The sequence below is a fragment of the Callospermophilus lateralis genome, unplaced genomic scaffold (assembly GCF_048772815.1).
Source record: "Callospermophilus lateralis isolate mCalLat2 unplaced genomic scaffold, mCalLat2.hap1 Scaffold_105, whole genome shotgun sequence".
In the NCBI taxonomy this organism is placed as follows: domain Eukaryota; kingdom Metazoa; phylum Chordata; class Mammalia; order Rodentia; family Sciuridae; genus Callospermophilus; species Callospermophilus lateralis.
The window spans coordinates 4,962,362-4,978,255 of NW_027510702.1; the positions used below are offsets into that span (position 1 = coordinate 4,962,362).

The 15,894-nt window shown below is 35.7% G+C and overlaps 1 protein-coding gene and 1 non-coding gene across 2 annotated transcripts in view; one reads left to right on the forward strand and one right to left on the reverse strand.

The window, feature by feature from the left end:
• The window catches only part of LOC143388938 (transport and Golgi organization protein 1 homolog), a 38,938-nt gene that overhangs the window by 11,710 nt on the left and 11,334 nt on the right, over window positions 1–15,894 (reverse strand). Inside the window, exons 5-15 of the mRNA XM_077107994.1 lie at window positions 14,746–14,949; window positions 12,351–12,499; window positions 6,359–6,490; window positions 4,116–4,137; window positions 3,117–3,205; window positions 2,799–2,876; window positions 2,601–2,711; window positions 1,311–1,382; window positions 1,025–1,129; window positions 261–383; window positions 54–162 (exon numbers count right to left, since the gene is read on the reverse strand). Of these exons, the coding sequence (XP_076964109.1) occupies window positions 54–162; window positions 261–383; window positions 1,025–1,129; window positions 1,311–1,382; window positions 2,601–2,711; window positions 2,799–2,876; window positions 3,117–3,205; window positions 4,116–4,137; window positions 6,359–6,490; window positions 12,351–12,499; window positions 14,746–14,949 (1,194 nt within the window). The remainder of the gene's footprint in view (window positions 1–53; window positions 163–260; window positions 384–1,024; window positions 1,130–1,310; window positions 1,383–2,600; window positions 2,712–2,798; window positions 2,877–3,116; window positions 3,206–4,115; window positions 4,138–6,358; window positions 6,491–12,350; window positions 12,500–14,745; window positions 14,950–15,894) is intronic.
• LOC143640014 (U6 spliceosomal RNA) lies at window positions 9,200–9,306 on the forward strand. The gene has a single exon (XR_013154833.1). It is a non-coding gene; the product is annotated as a U6 spliceosomal RNA (small nuclear RNA).

Genomic DNA, 15,894 nt, shown 5'->3' on the forward strand with positions numbered 1-15,894 from the left:
ATTAAAGACACGAAAGCAAAAAAAGGATTCAACCTCCCTGAGACTGATCTTACCTGCTACCTCTCCATTGGTTAATTCATCTGACTCATCTTCTCTATTTTGATCCTCAGATTCAGATTCACATTGTAACTGATTCAACTGTGTGATATAATTAGTCAAAGCCTAGAAAAGAAGCAAAAGGTTGGAAGACTCTCGATTTTAATTCAGAAGATTTCAGGAGAATTCATGAGATGAAACATGTATTTGGAGTATAAATTGACATTAATAGTATCATCTTTGTGATTAAGAGCTACAAGTAGATCTTTCTGGGTCTTCTCAAATGATTTGATTTGTTCACTGAGCTCAGCGTGTAATGTACTCCAGTCTTTGACTTCCTGCTGCAACTGAAAAGTCAAAACACATGAATTCCTATTGGTTAGGGAGGGGTTTCTGCACTGGATACATCAGGACTACAAGACTTAGACAAAGAAATAGAGAACCATACTCCTCGGTGGCCTGCCTCAATAGAGGGGGTTGAGACCTTGGTTAAGGAAGAGGGCAGAGTGGCCCCAACACTCACAGCTGCAGTAAGAACATCAGAGCTCTCAGGAACTTGACCCTGTTTATTGCATTCCCCAGAAAATTGCTGCCAATTCAAATAATTTACCTCCAGCAGGAATGGCTGGGCACATATGACTGTCTCCTAAATTTAGACTCCTTATCATGTAATCTTCCCTTGGCCGGTGAATCAGTAACTACTCAAAAGAGGATCATAAAATACTTAATTTTCTGGTTTAAAAGTTTCTTTGAGGCTATGCAAGTTAATAACTGATTGACATTTGATAAGAAAAGCAATAATCCAAAAATCCAAAACAGATGGAGAACATATATATGCACTCAATTTAGGGAGCATGTTTAAACTTTGCATATCTAGAAAAGGTCCAACATGAATATTCCTTACCTCAGAAACAGATCCAAGAAAGATACAAGATAATGATATTCACTTCTCTAGTTTACATTATGTATGACATCAAATTTTCTTTACCTGCTCTTTCGTCTTCTTAAGCATGGTATTTTCTTTCTGAAGCTCACAGCATTCCAACTTCACCTTCTCTTCACGAAGCTTAGCTTCATTAAAGACAATTTGAAGCTAATGCAAAACACTACAGTTAGTGAATTAATTCCAAAGAAAAAAACAAAGTTATACTTTCCCAAACCAGACATCATATAGTTCTCATTTTTTGCACATTTTAGCACACTTCAAATTTTTGGTCCGCAACAAAACTAAGATGTAGTATTAATATCCCGTTAGCAAGAGTTGGCAGCTTTACCTCTGAAAGTTCAGAAGTATTCACTGAAATGACATCTTTAAGCTTCTCTATCGATTTCTTATTTTCCATTATCTGCCAGGTGAAAACAGAACACAAAATATGCATTAGGATTTCAGTAGAAATAGTGATATGTGTGTGTGTGTGTGTGTGTGTGTGTGTGTGTACACACATATATATACTAAAAAAGATAAACACAACAAAATATTTGTCAAGCCATCCCATTACATTTCAGGTAAATGCAGGGGATCCAGCTATGGACTAAGCAAAACATCAAGAACTGAAAGAGATGAGGGAAAATGAAGTCATAAATATTTCATGGCATCCACAACCTTACTGTTTATGAGATAACCAGAAAAAAAGGTCGAAGTATAGAAAATCATAATGCAATAATAAAATGTTTTAAAGCATAGAAAATTAATTAATTACTGTTTCAAATAAACCAGTTCAAATTACTAACTTTTTTCTAGTGATAGAGAAAAAAATTTCCCAAGATAATTTTTAAAATTTTCTTATCTGAAGTAAAAAAATGATAAAATTTAAGGGAGAATAGACTAATCTCACATACAGAAGAATTCCAAAAAATTTATAAATATATTTGCTCCTTAAGGAAGTGGACATAACTCTGCAATCTTTGTTTGCAATGCCTGGGATTGAATCCTGGGCCTCATGCATGCTAGGCAAGTGCTCTACCATGAGCTTCATCCTGAGCTCGTAACTCTTCATACTTTAACTGTGGGCTGTGCATGGTAACTTCCAAAGAATATAATATGAAAAGGATTGGAAAGAATTTTTACAGTGACGAAATCTGATAAATACTACCTCAGCTAGGTGATCAAGCTTACTTGGGGGTAGGATATTTCAGAACACACTCTCTCCTATCTTTTGCAACTTTTATGTAATTACAGAAACTTATAGAAATTGGAAATGAAATATGTAAGTAAAATTTTTTTAAGTACAGAAAATTGATTAATTCATTACTCTTTCAAGTAAAAAGTAAACAAATACTGTTCAATTGGACAATAGTTTTTTAGTTGATCTGCATGTTTCCAAGGGCAGAGCAAAGCAATATGAAAATTATCCAAGGTTGAGAATAAAAATATTTCCTAGGCCCATAAAAATAATTTGTTGTATCAGTACTTAAAAGTTCCACAAAATGGGCACAGATGTGGGTTCAACTTCCTTGACTCCTAATCTTACTTTAGTTAACAGCTGGACTAAGTTCAACTTAACCAATTTTACAAAATATTTCAAAAGCCAAATTAAAGCAACACTTAGCAGCAAAACTCTTACCAAGTCGTGATTCTTAGCATTCTGTTCTCTTTCAGATTCTAACATAACATGAAGACTTTTAGCTCTCTCATCCAGAAATTCTTTAGCTTTTTCAAGAAGCTTTATTTTATCCTGGGAAAAAAGGTGTCAAGATTACTCACTCATTACATTTACTTTTTGAGTTTAGAATGTAATTCCCCCCAAAGAAGGGATTTTTACCTTATATTTAGTTGCTTCATCAGAAAGAATCATATTTTGTTTCATGGTTTCTTGGATCTGTTTCTCTGATTCCTTTATCTATGTAAATAAAGCATTCAGAATTAAGATACACAAATTATAGTGCTACTATACAAGTTACTTCCAGACAAGTGACCCTTTCCAGAAGAAAGCAGTACTTAATACATATGACTGCTTAGAATTTGGATGATTTGTAGGAAATAATGAAATAAAAACTTTAAAATATGATTTTTAAATTAAAACAGGTAGAAATGATTCAAGCTAGAACCAAGGGAGAAAGAAACAAAAAAATAATTATACCTTCTCTTCATACTTTGAAAATTTCTGTATCAGTTCTTCATCTTCTTTCATGAAATTGATTATCTTTTGGGCAATTTGCTGTTCAGTGACTAAAAGGGGGAAATACACAAGATTATTACAATCACTAAATGAAATCCAATTACTCAATCTACTAAAAGCAAAGACATGTTATATGGTACTATGAGGAAATACTTCTTAGCATAACTATTATGCTTTTAAAAACAATCTATGCTTATTAGCAATTAGAGTATAAAACTTTTAAAATTTAAGAAAAATATAAGAACAATGATATTTTGCTGGGCGCGGTGGTGCACACCTGTAATCCCAGTGGCTCAGGAGGCTGAGCTAGAAGGATCCCAAGTTCAAAGCCAGCCTCAGCAAGAGCGAGACACTAAGCAACTAAGTGAGACTTGGTCTGTAAATATAGGGGGTTTGGGATGTGGCTCAGTAGAGTGCCCCAGAGTTCAATCCCAGGTACCCTTCCAATCCAAAATGATATTTCAATTTAAGCTTATTTCACAGATGGGAAATACAGTAAAGTGTTGTAGCTTGATATTCCTCCCTTCTCAAAACACTTTCTTTTCAGAAAATGGAATCATTTAATTCTTTGCAAAGAAAAACAGAAATGAAAGCATACTGATTCACATTACCATTCTTTAAATTATCTACTCAATTACTTAATGCATGATTAAATCATTAGCATAGAAATACTCTTCAAATGTAATACATCTGCATTACATCAATATTCAAAGTTAATCTGCCCCAAATTAAAACTTATCATCTCCCTATCCACAATTTGTTCCTCCTCTTTATCTCCTATCTCAGAGTTGGAACCATCATCATCTACTCAGTTATCCATGCTAGCAACCTAGGAATAGTAAAATTTTCAGGAGGTAAAAAAAGTAATAGACATTAAAAGTCACTGTATCTACTTCTAACATACATAAAACACACATCAAACACCAGTACAATACAAGTTTAAGAAACCTAAAAATTTACCTTGATATACTCTATCTTTTACCTAGAAGAGAGAAAAAAGATTAAATTTGATGTCAAACATCTGCTCAATAGAAACAGCATTCCTAAAACAACAGTCAGAATCATAACCAAGTGAGAATTTAACAACATTCTGGTTCAGAATAATAAATTTATAGGATTAAAATGAAGTAAAGGTTAACAAGCATTTTAAATTTAATTGGTAGTTATATTTCATAAATAGGCTCTGACATAAAAACACTAAGATATGTACCTTATTTCACAGTAAAGATGTGTGTGTGTATGTGTGCATGTGTGTGTACTCAAAATCATTTACTTGAGAATTCTAAATAACCAGGATAAAGTCTAGAAACAATGACTATTCAAAAGGAATTTGAGGAAACAATATTAAAGGCATAATCTTTGTACTAAGATATGCCACTTTCACTCACCAGAAAACATCTTAGAACTCCAATTTAAATTTGGCTATTGGCTGAATTTAGAAACTAATAGGCTACATCATCTTATTTCTACAAACCACTAAATATATAGCAAGAAATCTGAAAGGGAAGACTGCTAGAAGAAAATGCACAAGCAACAAGAGAAATGACAATTAACATATTTTGGAAAGGACAAAAACAATCATTTCCTAAAGACAGCAATAAACTGCCTGATAATAAAACCTAAGCAGAAATTTTTTTTAAAACATCACTAAATTTCTTTGTAACTTAGCATATACTTGTCCTTTCAAATGTTATAAATGGTGATGGAATACTCAGATGTGTCCATGGATCATCCATGGGATCTTCGTAATAGGAAATTGCATTCAGAAAACTCCAACACAGAAAGAAATGGCATTTCTTTAATGTCATAGCCTTGGTAACGTTTTACTCAAAATGACAACAGAAGAAAATGGGAAGTAGCATAAAAGCAGTCATCTAAGGAAGAGACTAAAGCTCCAAAGTCAAATGCTGAAACTGAGGAGCAACAGCTAGGAACCAGATCCCACATAACCTAGTGAAAAGAGAAACAGGTATTGTTTCTTTCTTGAAATAAAAGAAACAAGAGAGAAATATAAAGTGTTTTCATGTTTTTCCCTTCTCTTTATCCTTCTATTTCCTTTTTCCTTTTAGCTGAGAAAAAGTTCAATGAGATTGAACTGTGAAAATTCCTCACAGGAATCCAGGCAAACGATTCTTCTATTTAAGAAGGGAATGCTTTTTAAGAGATCTTACACTCAATTGTACAAGGAGAGGAAACTTATCTTAACAATGATATGTCTGATATAATTAAGAAATCAGAAAAAGAACACTCAGATTTGAAAATATTTGTATCCAATGCTTTTGGCCTCTTTAACTGTTAGGCTTTTCATATGCAAAGTCCATTTACCTAAAATAATTTTCTTCCAATTATGTTAAATAACTATGAAACAGAATGACCTACAGTACAAACATATGTATGTATAAGCTTATATATATATGCTTATACATATATGTACACACATACACAGAGATAGACTAATTCTGCTCAGAAAAAAAAGACTTAATGAACAAAACATTTAATGGATTTTTGGACAACACATAATCTATACTTCCAAATAAAAAGTTATTTTCTGAACATATGATCAAATCATAAAATCTGGGAAATATATATATAAAAGACTGGAAAAAATATCTTATCCCCTTTTTCTCATATTACTGTATTTCTTTGTAGCATTTCCCCCTGTTTATATGTGTTTATATTAACATACAGTTCATCAACATTTAAATCTTAGTTTCTGCTTTTTTTTCCACTTCACATTTAATTGTAAGCATTTTCTGTACCTAAAAGCTTTGAAATAGATAAATCTGCCTACTATTCCATTAAGCGAACATACAATATCCCCTAAATGAATTATGTTGTGCTAAGTCTTCAATCTAATACACTGTTCCACTGAAAAACATTACCAAAATCTTCAAAGCATAGTTATTTCTTTAATATAGATTACTAGACATATATGCTACATAAAAGGATATTTATCTAACCTATCCCATCTTTTATCCCACTTTTAAGACTTCTGATATGTATGAAACTACTGGTCAGGATGGCTGTAAGAATTACCAGTTCTACCAACTGCACCCACACTAAATTATTTTATAAGGTTAGTTTGACTTAAACCACTAATTTGTGTTTTAGCAACTGAAAAGGAAAAAAAGTGGGGGGGCAGTGACTATATAAAATAATCCTTGTGCTTATGTGCTAAGGTATAAGTAAGTTAATTTACTCACAACAAGAACAGTTCTCCAAAAGAAAATGACAAAGGATACCAATCCAAAGAAAACAGTGAAAACTACAGGCTCCCATGGTAGTCCATAAAAATCAGACCCAGGTTGATACTCATCAGGCAATGTAGTAAACAGCTGAAACAGACAAATTAGAAGAAATGGGAAACCTTAAATTTATAACAAAACAGTCACAAAGAATCATGGCAATTCTAAACCAACCTCCTCGTCAGAAATCCACCTCCTCAATATTTTCCAATAGTTTCTTCAAGAGAAAGGATACTGACAGTCTCATATTTTTTGTTCACTTGCAGTGTTTTCAAGTATAATGAATCTAAATACTTTTTTAAAAAATTCATTTATGTATCTTTAGTTTCAGGTGGACACATTATTTTGTTTTTATATGGTGCTAAGGATCGAACCCCTAACCCTAACCATCTAACCCTAACCCTAACCCTAACCCTGTGCCTCATGCATGCTAGGCAAGCGCTCTACCACTGAACCACAACCCCAGCCTGAATCTAAATACTTTAAATTGAGCATACTTTAAATTTTCCAGTTTGTAACAGGTCCTATATCATCACATTGTCTAACACCTGGCTAGAATCCCTCTGGATCATTCTTTTCTCTTAGATAACCTGGTTTTTATAATTTAAAAAATTCATTTAAGACAAAAACTTAAATATATGAAAGAACTAATTAATTTTATGGCAACAAATAAAATCAATGAAACAATAAAAAGATTTCAAGCCCCTTTGGGTATCATTTGATAAGCTAGAAGAATACCTTACTATTCTGAAAAGTGTTTAAATAAAGAAAAGGAATCAAATATTTATCTCCTGCCTTAACTATACAAACCAAATAACTGTGTAAAGAATAATCAATCATAGCCAGGCGCCGTGGCACACACTTGTAATCCCAGTAGCTAGGGAGGCTGAGGAGGGAGGATAGCAAGTTCAAAGTCAGCCTCAGCAAAAGGGAATTGCTAAGCAACTCAGTGAAACACTGTATATAAATAAAATACAAAATAGGGCTGGGAATATGGCTCACTAGCCAAATGCCCCTGAGTTTAATTCCCAATACCCCCCCCCCCAAAAAAAAAGAATAATCAAAGTTTTATTTGTGTAGGCATCCCATCCTTTAAACGAAGAAAGAAAAATCCAGCAACTCAGACCATTGCTATTTTGCAACCTATAATATATTAGCAAATCTCACCAACGTCACTGTTGACTAGTAGTCAACATCAAAGGAGAGGATATACATATGTCAATGCAATATTTCCTATTAAGTTTTCATAAGAAAAAGAATTGAACCTAAACCTGACTATGAATTTCCAAGAAATATAAAGCAACAGAGAGAAGCTGAGGTTGTTAGCTCAGCACTTGCCTAGAATGCATGGAGCCCGAGGTTCAATCCCAGCACCACCAAAAAAAAAAAAAGGCAATAGAGAAAACAGGTTAAATTGTTGTACCAGGGGGATGTCATTTATTCACCAAAACTACAATATATCCTAGAAGTCCCACAAACATATTTTTTCAATTATTGCAAAAAGTTACAACAAAAGGAGAAATCAATTAACTTATATGAGACTTGTTCTCCCACTGAAAGCAACCAGAAAGTTGGAATATATATATATATTTGGTACCAGGGATTGAACTCAGGAGCACTTGATCACTGAGCCACATCCCCAGTCTCAGCCCCATTTTGTATTTTATTTAGAGACAGGGTCTCACTGAGTTACTTAGAACCTCACTTTTGCTAAGGCTGGCTTTGAACTCATGATTCTCTCTCAGCTTCCTGAGCCACTAGGATATTAAGGCATGTGCCACCATGCACAGTCAAAATATATTTTTAAAGAGCTATTTTTCAGATAGAAAGCCACAAGGGACTTGCAACTGTCACCCCTAAGAGAAGGAGAACAAATAGGTGAGCATTCTACCTTGAGGCACCCTCTAGACCTCAGTTTGGGAAGGGGAACCCAAATGGGGCCTAACAGTCTCACTGAGGAGAAATAGACCAGAGTTCCAGGAGATTAAGCAGCCAAAAACATGTAGAGAAAACTACCAGAAAGATGGGAGCCACAAAGAAAAAGAGTTCCAGAAATCTGCATGGAGGTGGTCTTCAGTTTGGGGCTACATTCTAAGCAGTACCTGCGAGGGCCAAGAACAACTATAAGCTAACCAATCCCACAGTTGGCACTGAGCTGGGAGAAGTCTGGATTCCAGCCAACCAGAGAGTTGACATACAAAAACAGTATGGTCAACAAGCTCATGAAAAAGTATTTGATCCAGGCATGATAGCACATGTCTGTAATCCCAGCAGCTCAGAAGGTTGAGGTAGGAGGATCCCAAGTTTGAGGCTGGCAACTTATCAAGAGCCTAAGCAAGTTAGTAAGACCCTATCTCAAAAAAAAAAAAGTTCACTCAATATCATTAGTTATCAGGAAATAAACTCACAAAGACATACCCACTAGAATGGCCCAAGTGCTAGTGAAGATGAAGTCAAGTGGAAGTCTCCTAAATTGCTGGTGGAAGTATAAAATGATTGTGGTCATTTACTAGCATGGCTTGACAGTATCACATAAGATAAAAACATACATTAAACATAGGAGGCAATTGCACTCCTAGATATGAGTCCACTTATAGGGGCATATATATGAAATAGTACTGTAGGAAAAATGAATCTATAGTTTAAAAAAACAAAGTTATCAGTGGTTGCCTGGAACAGGTGGTGAAGGAACTCACTGGGAAGGATCCCAAGGAAACCCCTTTTCTAGTGAAAAAACTGTTCTATATCTTGATTATGGTAGTTTTTACATGGGTATCTACATTTGTTAAAACTCAGAGTGTGATTGCTTTGGCAGCACATATACTAAAATTGGGACAATACAGAAAAAATTAGCATGGTCCCTGAGCAAGGATGACACCCACATTTGTGAAGCATTCCATAGTTTTGTGGAAACAACCCTTCAACAGATGAATGGATAAAGAAACTGTGGTACATATACAAAATGAAATGTTACTTATAGCATTAAAAGAGAAAAAAATTATGGAATCTGCGGGTGAATGGGAATATCAGGCTAAGGGAAGTAAGCCAATCCCCAAAACCAAAAGCTGTATGTTCTCTCTGAAAGTGGATGCTGACCCATAATGGGGGTGAGGTGGGTGGCAAGGGGCATGGAAAGAATGGAGGAACTGTGATTGGGCAAAGGGGAGGTAGGACAGGCGAGAGGGCATAGGGATGGGATAGGAAAGATGGTGGAATGAGATGAACCTCATTACCTGAGGTACATGTAGGACTACTACACATGTTGTGTACAAATAGGAAAAGTTTTGTTCCATTTATGTACAATGAATCAAAATGCATTCTGCTATCATGTATAACCAATTAGAACAAATAAAAAAAACTCACTGATATTGGCTATCAAGGAATTACTGTTAAGTTGGGTGATGGCCCATGGGTTCATTATACTATTCTCTATGCTTTTCTTTAAAGCTTTTCTAATTAAATTTATTTTTTAATTAGTACATAGAAATAAACATTATAATTATTGAAGTAGGTAACATGACATTTTGATGCATGTATACACTATGTAACGTTTAAATCAGGTTAAATATATCTACCTCCTCAAACATCATTTATGGTAAAACTTTCACAATCTTTTCTTCTAGTATTCTGAAATGTACAGTATGTTATGATTACCTATAGTCCCCTACTATTCTCTCTGCTCTTATTTGAAAGTTTCCATGATAAAAATACTAAAAATAATTTTTAAATTAAGATATAACTTGAAATATTTAAAGGATTTCTATGTAGAAAAGAATTCAATTTTATAGAGGAAATCATGTGGAGGAAAATTTGGAGTCAATACAAGGATAAACTAGACAACAGAAGAACATATAGCCTTGTAAGAGAGTGACTCCTGCTAGGAAATACTGGTGTACAGGCTTCATAACTACTCGTCAGGGCCACAGTAAAGAAAATTACAGCAATGAGTGAGAAACTAGACTAACAGCCTTCCAAGGTTTCTTCTAACACTAAGATTCTACTAAGATTCCATTGATCAATTAATCTGATTGGTGCACATCTCCCAAACACATCAGAGCCTATTACTCTCCAGTCCTATCAGATATCATACTACTTGTTTAAGATTTTTCATTGACTTGTTCATAATTTTTGCATATATTTGTTAAGTCCTTTTCTTAAGGCTTTCAAAAATCACAATCATGCCTTACACCTGTTAGACTCTTTTAGTCCTCACACAATGTCCTGTACATACTGGGCCATCAAAATGCCTTTTTGAAGGCTCCTTTCAAATCAGTCTCGTGACATTGTGCCTCTTCTTTGCCACTCACATCAATGTCTTACCTATCACCACAAAATCACTGACCATACCTGCACCACATTCGTGTACCCCGACCTAGACCTAGAGGAGGGCTCTGTGCATACCTAAAAATATGAATAAAGAAATCCTTCCCATATCATGAGGCTGTAAACTTTCCAAGTGATGTTGATTCATTCTGATAATTAAATTATGACTGTGGAAGACTTCTTTAATCACTGGAAATATCATTATTGTAACTGCCTGGCTTGTACATACTCCTTACCCAGGTGGCTGCCACCACCATGAACAAACATGGAGCCAACTGAAAAATGATTCATTTCTCCCCATCACATCTTTTCCACCCTGGTGGTCTCTCCTCCCCAGGTATTCATTGTCTTTATACCACCTCTGACTGCCTACATGAGAATTAGGGGGTGTGTGGGGGGTAAAACCCTACAAAATGCCAGACATCTCACCAGACACTTTACCTTGTCAAATCATTTAATTCTTATGATTGGAGTAAGCATTATCTACATTTTTCAGATGGGGAATCTGATATTCAAAAGTTTAGTTATTTGCCCAAACTTCTAAATGATAACCTTGGGATTTGAAGCCAGATCTACCTGGCTTCAAAATCTATACATTTTACAAGGAAAACAACAACATCACTTTTCTTACACAAGTCTTGAAATAACACAACTTACAGGAAACAACTTCAGTTGAGAAGGATTACTGTCACAATGGCCCTAGGACCATCTTATCCTCCAAGCTCTAAAAGCTTTCTCATTCCTATAATTAAACTCTAAAAGTCCAACATCAACAAATACCATGAGGGGGAGGTAAGTCCTAAAATGCTTAGATAACCTTCTAGACAGATTAAATGTCTTGTTTGGATCATGATTTTCTTTAGAAAGGTCAGCCTTAAGTGACTCTTTCTAAGAAACAGATCTAACCTAATTCCTTTCATTCTTAAAACTTTCTAAGGATTCCCACTATTAATGGTCAAATGCTACTTTGGCTCATGACTTCCTTTTAGATTTGCTGGCCTCTCCAACAGACCATCCCCCTCCAACTTCACACGTTATACAACACCAACTATTTACCTTCTCCTGGCCTCCCCAAATATCCTTTTCTTCATGTTTCCATTTCTCTGAACACATTTCTTCTGACTGCCAGCTTCCCCCACCATCCTCCACCCCAGCCTGTCTAATCAACAACAAACTACATGTCACACTCCTGTTTGCCCTTTGCCTGTGCTTCAAACACATCTCAACTACTTTCTGACCTTATTGATCACCCTTCCAACCATAATAAATGCATTTATGGACAATAATGTTCTACCATCAAATAAATACCTCTCTTTCTGCCATTATCTTACTGTGTTTCAAGTGAATGCTATTATCTCCCTGCCAGAATGAAAGGTTCTGAGGGGAAGAACCAAGTTTTTACAGGTGTACAAATGTCCAGCCTTGGTAGACAGCAAATCTTCCTCATATGCTAAACTAAGTAGCCATTAAGCCACACCCCTATGGCTTTTGTTTTAGGAGCTATCTACTCAAAGGGTCAGGAGTCATTTTCATAAAGACATTTTAAGTTCTTCACTTCATGACCAGAAGCCACTTAAAAACTAATAAGTAATCAACATTCTAATTGAAGAAACTATGTCAAACTTACCATCTTAGTGAAATAAAGCAAGTATGAATATAACAAGAAAAGCACGTTGTCCAAAAGGGTGGCATCTAGTGGCTCTTCCACCTTTATCTTCTTTAGTTTTTCTTCTGTATCAGCATCATCAACAGGAGTACCTTCTGTTATAAGTAGCTCTAAAATTGAAAGGGGAAATGGCTATTATATTTTATGCTATAGAATAAGAATTGTCTCTCTTCAGTTTCAATATTCATCGAGTGTTTCACTAAATATATGAGTCACAGTGCCTGGAATATGTGGCTCTCCTAAAGACAATTAACACAAGAAGAAAACTTCAAAATCCTAATTAGAGCTGTCAGACCCTTCAATTATAAAATGAACAATCTCCAGTCTACTCTCCACTACTTCCATGGCCATACAACTGCTACCAGAACAATATTTACTAAAGGAAAATTTTTAAAACCAGAGATATATAGACAGGGTCACATTCAACAAACATGGATTTAGTGCTGGTGAAACTTTGTGTTAAAAATTTTAGGAAAGCTGAAAGAGAGGGAGTCTTGGTTTGCAGATTTACAGGTGGAATGAGCCAAGGCTTAACACAGCATCTGGCACCTGGCAGAGATACTCAACAACTATTTATTGAGTGGACAGATGACAGCTATTTAAAAAGAACACAGTAATACCAAGAGAGACTAAAGAGAATTGGGTATAGACCTGCACTGAGGCTCTGTGAATGAGGTAGAATTCCAGTTAGACCTGAGAGCTTGTAGGGGTGGAATTTCAGTATGAGTTACATGAGCCTGGAGTATGTTTGATTAAACAGCTAGGAGTCCAACATGCAGTTATTAAGAAGTTGGACCAGTTGGGCTGGGGATGTGGCTCAAGCGGTAATGCGCTCGTCTGGCCGTGCGGCCAGGGTTCGATCCTCAGCACCACATACAAAAAAAAAAAAAAAAGATGTTGTGTCCGCCGATTCCATTCACCACTATTTTTTTAAGCTTTTGCCTACTTTTTAAAAGTTTTGTTTAGTTTTTGATGGACCTTTATTTTATTTATTTGTATGCAGTGCTGAGAATCAAACCCAGTGCCTCACATGTTAGACAAGCACTCTACTACTGAGCTACAACCCCAGGCCCTCCATTCACTATTGGTCTATGAATTTGACTGCTGGTGAAGTCTGCCCATTGGCTCAGCATCTCAGCACCTGAGACACATTAAATGACATTTGGGAAGATTTTTACCTATAAAGGTGTTTGACATCATTTTGTGGTGGAACCTAAAAGGCCAGGGAAATAATTCATGCTTAATTTTGTAAGCCAAGTTTTCCCTAATCTTGAAAGTTTTGGAGCATGAAAATAACAAATCTTAATGATGCGTTATTCATTTTCAGAACCTTATGGAGTTAAACACAGTTCATAAGTCAGTAATGTTCATATATGGATGCAATGTCTTCTGGAAAATGGGAGAACTGATATGTTATTCCTTCTCAAATTAACTGAATCCCCCCCTGCTATGAGTTCTCCTACACTCTGTGTGCAGATGTGGGGGGTCAGGATCAGTGCTGCTAAGCCCTGCACTGGTGCAGGATAATGCTATAGCTATGCTTACAGACCAGAACCTTTAAAAACACAAAATACAGTAATTATGGCTTCATAGCACCATACTGGATGGATAAAATAAAACAATTAGTCATCATCTAATTTACTGATAAAATGAGAGTGAGCAACACAAAAGTAGAATGCTGTTGATGCCATTATTGGGGATTTTTTAAAAAAATTGTTTCTCATCTCCCACTGGATACTGTGCACTATGATGAAGTATTCATAAGTGTCAGTCTAAAATGGATTGCAGTTCTGTACTATTTCCTGTAAGTATATAGTATAAAGATCTGGACCATTGACTGCATTTGAAAAAGTTTAATTACCATGTCCAGGAAGCAAGTCAAAACAGGACTTGAGGTATATTACATTCCATTTAGAAGAAAAGGGAAAAAACACAGAATTTAAGAGACTATGAACAGTGATTCTCAAGCTAACTTGTACCAGGCCAGACTTTCCTGGAAGGCCTGCTAAACACAGATTGTGGGTCCCACCCCCAGAGTTTCTGGTGCTGTTGGTCTGGTTGAAAATTAGTTTTAGAGCATAAGGCCTTTGAAGAATAATATTTTAGTTGTAAATGGTTTACACAAGCTAGTCATAGCTAAACATTTGCTTTTAGGTGAGTTACAGTCTCTGGCCTATTTTTGATTTCTAGTCATCTTTATTCTTGATTTTCTCTCACTTAAGAGATTTTTTATTTTGAACTCACATGTACCTATATCACTCTCTGCTCTATTTTGTACCTTTGGCAACAAATATCCTTGAAAGCCTTCATTATGATAATGCCTCTACTTTGTAGAGAAAAATTGGCAAAGCTTTACCTGGGTCTACTTTCTCAGTATTTGGGATCTGAGACACTTCTAAGACACCCATGTCCTCAGTCACAGGTTGACTCAAGAGGCTGGGCTCTTCAGGATGGTTCATATTTAAATGATGACTCAGGAGGCGAGGCTCTTCATGAATATTTCTATTAAGATGATTTGTGTTCCCTTTAGGAAAATCATCTTCGTGGGGTGGCTGCATCTCTACAGGGGAGAAGAATGCATTGAGCCAGCTGGATGACACTATCTACCCCCACTTAAGCCCAATGATCAGCACTCCCCCTCAGCACACAGCTCCAGATACCTCAACACTGCCCTCCATGTCCTGGCATGCGCCCATGAGAACAACTGGGCAAGGATACGGGAGGGTTAATTGTTTTCATCCCATTTAAAGGATGACTAAACTATACAGTCAAATTTATAAAGAAGCCTTTAATCCAAAGTATTTTATAAACAAATACATTTATGATAGAGGCTTCAATAACTTACCTTCCCTTGGCAAACCAACATACACCCACATGAATAAATGTGCAGAAGAGAATTCTGGTCCAGAACAAAAATGTGAAATGTCTATTCTGCTCAGAAATAACAGGAACTCTTTCATCTACAAGTGTGCTGGTCTCACCGAGCCAGTATAGAGAAGGGAATTCCGTAAGTCCAGCTTGCTAATGTGCCTTTCAAATATGTTCAAAGTAACATAGGAGCCAAATGGTGAACCTATCTCCTTCCTGAGCTCAGGACATAGACCAATAGGATCCAGAGCAAAGATTATCTCTTTACAGCTTCATATTCTACCCTGAACATTCACTTGTACTTTGCATTCTTATCCAAAATATATCTGCTTTGATTAAATGTACAACTGTTTTCTTCCCCAAATTATCAGGTAAAATTAGCATTCTTGGGAAGTAAATTTTTCCAATGGCTTTATGTCCTTCTGAAATTCTTATCATATACTCTCAGTTGAAATATTTCATTTTGAAAAACAATGGATAGAGATGATCAAATATGAAACCAGAAAACAGAAAGCTTTCATCAGGATATTGGCTCATTGTCAGTTTGACGAATATTTAATTGAAAGGCTTCTATGTGTCAAGCACTACATTATAAGGCTTGTCATCCTGGTTCCATCCTTGATTAATATGCATGCAA